Genomic DNA, 5,096 nt, shown 5'->3' with positions numbered 1-5,096 from the left:
ATAAAAAAGTCATCCGTTTACAACGTATCAAGAAACACACATTTTCGTAACATATCACTTAGAAAAATCTTACAAAATATGTCGTGTGAGTTTACAACAAATTTTTTATCTAATTGTTACAAATCTGGAAACAATACTGTACATTTTTTTTAAAAAAAGCAACACTCCAGTTTGGACCGAAAACCAGGCCCATAAAGGGCCGCGCGGAGCGAGGGACGACGACGTCGGTCGCCGGATCTGAAGCGTTTTCCTATTGCTTTTGGCCTTAATAAGTCGCGGGTAGTCTTTTCTAGCAGCAAGGCCCACTACCTCTCTTGTCACCCTCCACCGTCTTCTTCACCCACTCCTCTCCCCTGTCACTGCCACACTCACTGTACCCAAGCTTCAAGCTCGTCGGAAATCAAAGAGGACAAGCGAAAGCAAGCGGTGCAGCTAAGAGCTCGAGCAGGTAGCTAGATCCATCCATGGGGAACGCCCTGTGGTGCTGCTGCAAGGGAGAGGTAGACGACGACGACGACGACCCACATGTCTACAGAGGAGGTAGCAGCGCATATCAGTATGCCTACTACTACCCGTCCTCCCCGGCCTCCACCTCCTGCAGGCCGCACCACTACGTGCCACTGCCAGCCGCGGTTTCTTCCCCAACTCCGGCGAGCAGCGTCCTCAGGTTACAGTCCTCTCCGCCCCCGCCCCCCAGGCCCCAAAGGCCGCTCCTGCATGTCGCGCCCCAGGGCGTCTCTGTCGCCTCCTCAGCTTCGACCACCCGGAGCAGTCTGATTCTCCGGCCCCAGACACCTCCGGCGGCGGCGCCTCCGCCCTCCAGGCCCCAACGCCAGCTGCAGGCTCCTCCTCTGGTTCCCCGCGGCGCCGCCTCCTCCTCAGCTTCAACGAGCGGCAGCAGACTCGTCCCGTCCCAGCCTGCTCCGGTTCCAGCTCCAAGGCCCACACAGCGGCTGCATCCTCCTCCTCCTCCTACTACTACTACTGTATCCCATGGCGACACCGTCGCCTTTTCAACCTCGAGCTGCGTGGTCCTCCGTCACCAAAAGCACAAACGGCTACAGCCTCCCCCGGTTACAGACGCCGTCACCACCCCGGTTCCGACCACCACGGGCCTCCTCCGGTTCGAGCACGACCTCCTCAACTTCGTGCTCAATAAAATGGTAACACGCACATGCATCGCTCAAGCTCGTGTGTGTCTTCCTAGTCACCGTGAAGAAAAGTGTGTGTAGATTTACTGTATGAAATGTTTATGTACTTCGGCGATTCCTCCGAGTACAGTACAAGGTTTGCTATGGCATCATACTGCAATGTCTAAAAAAACAGTTAACTGCAACACTAGTAATAATGTCTCAAAATCAAGTATATTATTAGTATAAAGTATCTGACTATATAAATTTTACTTATATCTAATCACGTAATGGACACACTGCTTAGTGCTACTATTATGCAGCCACCCATAATAGGCAATAAATTCTTTGGTCGTATCCTTCAACCGTGTAGACACAAAACGTTACAAACAAATCATGTAGTGATCTAAGGCAAATATTGATCTTCCATTTCCAGTTCTGCTTCTGCCTCTAGCTTTACTATGATGCAGTGTCAAGCGTTTTTTTTATGATACCGTTAGGTTCCTGAAGGGCTCGGAAGGCATGTTACATCATCCAAGAAAGCACAAGCTAAATGGTATGGGTATATCCAGAACACCTGTTAGTTTTCTCAAATTTGTACAATATGATCCAGCTACTGAATTTTCGTTTTACAAACTAAACTTTTAGAGCACCACACACAATTAAGGGGTCAGATTTAACCTGTACTTTGAACAAGAACCAGGTATAGGAAGATCTCGGAGGCTTATGTAAGAATAGAACCCCCTCCGAAGACATCGGCAGAGGCTGCCATGCTAGTTGCTACAGCTCTGGGCAAGATCCACAGAGCTAATCTGGAGGTATCATGTTTTCAAAACATACAAATAGCTACTACTTTCAATTCTGCAAAGGAATTCTTGTTTCTTCCTTTTCTTTCAGATTCTAGTTAGTAGCCCTACAAGAGGCATTCAAAGACACAGTGAACATTTGATCATTGGAGATGCATCACATATAGTACATCTAGTACAAGTTTGCAGATTTATTCAAAATGCTATGTAAAAGATTTCAGCCTTTCATCCTCCAAAAAGCACTCAGCCTTGTCATACTGCTAAAAATGTTCCGCAAACAAAACCAACAATAGCTAACAGTTGCATTGTTTCCTTATTTTTGGAATTGTTCAACTAACTGCATGGAAACAATGTTTTAACTTCAGGGTGTTCTTTCCTTCTACGGTTTCATGATTCCGACACCCTCTGTAGTCACAGAGAACCATCCGGCATCACTACCGCATGGTGTGCAGTTCGTGCTGAACACTTTGCCGGTCAGACACGTCTCATATGACTAATCATTTTGAGCAAAATATTTATAGCCAGCATCACAAATCTCGATGATGATTTAAATTCAGAAATCAGAACTGACAAATGATAATTTTCACAAACCACTACTTTTATCAGGTACATGCAAAGTGCATTGGAGATGGTGATGGCTTTACTGCTTATGTAGACACAGCAGATCCAGGTGAATCAACAAATGTGCCACAAGAAGTGCGTGAAGCTGTCATTGCAATGGCGCGAACACCCAAGCTCAGGAAAAGCCAAAAGAAAAATGTGCTTCAAACTAAACTCAACAAAGCCGGATATAGGTATAAATACTACTTAACCCTTCCTGCCCCCCTCTTTTAGATTACCGAATATATTTGGTTAATTTTTTCACCTCTTACTTAAAAAAGGAGAAAGAGACTTCACCTAGAAAACCGAATAAAGTAATATTAAAAATGGTGTTTGCAAAATTTGTTTATCTTCCCATGTGTATAGGTTTGAACTAAAAATAAAACAGGTTGTAATGAAAATTGTTTTCCTGAAAATACATGTTACTTTATCAATAATTGACAAAAATCACCCATTCTCTCCAAAAATCATGCATGCGCAAAATTCATACACCAGTATCATTTGCATCAAGGGCATCATTATATCATGGATTTAGTCATCTGACATATTTCCGTACAACTCCAAATCAAGAATGGCATAGATTACAAAACAGCTATTATCACCAAATATGGGGCCAAGAAACTTTTTTTTCATGTTGTGTATTCTTTTTCTCGAGTAGTTGAAGTTAAATCGTAAACTTTAAAAATTGGTGATAGTTCTATTTTGAATTATAAGAGTATACCATATACTGAGATCATCTATGAGCAGGATAATATATACTTCAAAAGATGAGATCCTTGCAAAGCAATACCGTTTCAGATTGAGGTATAAGTTACACCTTAACAGATATCAAATATAATGTTGGAAAATTTAAAATTTATGAGGCTCATTTAATAAGCAGGGGCATTGATGCTCCAGAGAAGGAAATGCAGTATGGGAAGGAATCCCAGGATGCGCTGGTGAAGCTTATTGCTGGCAAAAGTGTCATGGTTCACGTATATGGGCAGGACCAGTATAATCGCTATGTTGGTGATATCTATTGTGGTGGTGTGTTCATCCAGGTGAAATCGAATTTAGGCATCTTATTTGGTTTCTGATTTACTTTCTGATAATAATGAGTGCATTCTCATCTCCCAGGAACATATGCTGAAGGAGGGCCATGCATGGTATTGCAAGATTTACGACAGACGCCCAGAATTTGCAGAGGTGAGAAACTATAGTGAACCTAAATGTCTTTGTGTGTAGTGCAAACTGTATTATCAAAGACAGCTTTCGTATAAACTTGAGCTTGGCACGCTTGCAATTTAATGGCTAATACCAAAGGGGCCATATCTACCAGACCAGCTAGAGTGAACCATCAATTAAGTGCATCCATGAAAGTCAACTAGGTTTCAGTTCAAAATCAACAATATAAATTATAAAAATGCTTAAGTATTTCTAAATTTAGTACATCATCATGTTATTTGAAGTTCTAAAATCATTTTAAGCTAGCAGTAAAGCCTTAAGGTTTACGAAGTAAAATTATATAGAATGGAACTACAGATTCTCGCATAATGTCTCACTTTTTGGCAGCGTAATGTATAGTTCAAACCTGAATGTTAAAACATAGTTAAACACTCTCAAATTTTTTAGGAGATACATTTTGTGTTGATTTAGCACTTATGCAAAGAGGTTTCGATGACGGTTTGTACTAGTCACCAGATATGTCCCACCATCAAAAGACAGTGGTACATATGCTACATCATAGGATCTCTATTGCTTGTAACATTAATTTGGAAGATACAACTGCTACAGTTACCAAATTCAACATATATAAGTGTGTTTGTGATATGGATATTACCGGTTTATGCTTTGATTGTGAAGTGGGAGATGAAAGCACGGCATGCACGCCAAGGGCTTTGGGCATCTGATAACCCTGAAAAGCCATGGGATTGGAAAAGGAAGCACAATGTGAGACATGAGAAGAGATCTGATAACTCTGATAAGACAATGGAATGGAGAAGGAAGACTGCACAATGCGAGATACAAGAGCACCCTATTTCAGTTATCCTTATGGACCTGAATCTCAAGTGGCGAGTTCTTGAATGATACAGAAGTCAAACAGTCTGGTAAAGATGGAAATTTAGCGAAATGCAGCAAGAGCCAAAATTTCCATTCTCTTATTCGGGCTTAACCTTATCCTTAAGTAAACTATGTACAGTTTATGTGTAAATGAATTGTGGAGAGCACTGCATGTATACTATTGCAATAAGAAGTAACTTGTACCAGTTCAGGCAACAGAAATGCAATAACCCGAACGCCAGATTCTGAAAGTAACAAATAATTCTATGGAAGGAAGGTTATGCAAAAGACTGAAACTGGTTGACAAAGACATGAGTAGAGCGCTAAAAATCTTAACCATCAACCAAACACCTAAAGAGAAAAAAAAAATCAGCAATATTTAGATTTTTTTTTATCTCTGTAATAAACTGAACCTAAGCATAAGAACAACCAAAACAGGGCTTTAAGTTTCAAAAAGAGGAAATACACTTCTCATTCCTTACAGCAGAAACAATCGAGTGATAGAAAAATTATCAATTTG

General features: G+C 41.4%; 1 protein-coding gene across 2 annotated transcripts; it reads left to right on the top strand.

Moving 5' to 3' along the window:
* Nucleotides 1-293: 293 nt before the first annotated feature.
* On the top strand, nt 294-4,782 carry LOC127300095 (probable staphylococcal-like nuclease CAN2). Of its 2 annotated transcripts, XM_051330169.2 has the most exons (9): nt 295-1,163; nt 1,631-1,686; nt 1,834-1,948; nt 2,302-2,409; nt 2,543-2,730; nt 3,284-3,340; nt 3,417-3,576; nt 3,653-3,721; nt 4,379-4,782. In XM_051330169.2, exons 1-9 carry the CDS (start codon nt 465-467, stop codon nt 4,601-4,603), a joined length of 1,677 nt encoding a protein of 558 aa, XP_051186129.1. In that variant the 5' UTR covers nt 295-464; the 3' UTR covers nt 4,604-4,782. The 2 variants fall into 2 exon arrangements, with proteins under 2 accessions (XP_051186130.1, XP_051186129.1); XM_051330170.2 differs by lacking the exon at nt 2,302-2,409 and having other exon boundaries at nt 294-1,163.
* Nucleotides 4,783-5,096: the final 314 nt, after the last annotated feature.

Source organism: Lolium perenne, chromosome 5 (assembly GCF_019359855.2).
Source record: "Lolium perenne isolate Kyuss_39 chromosome 5, Kyuss_2.0, whole genome shotgun sequence".
NCBI classification, from domain to species: Eukaryota; Viridiplantae; Streptophyta; class Magnoliopsida; order Poales; family Poaceae; genus Lolium; species Lolium perenne.
Note: the sequence above shows the minus strand (reverse complement) of the source record. Positions and strands in the feature narration are given on the sequence as shown.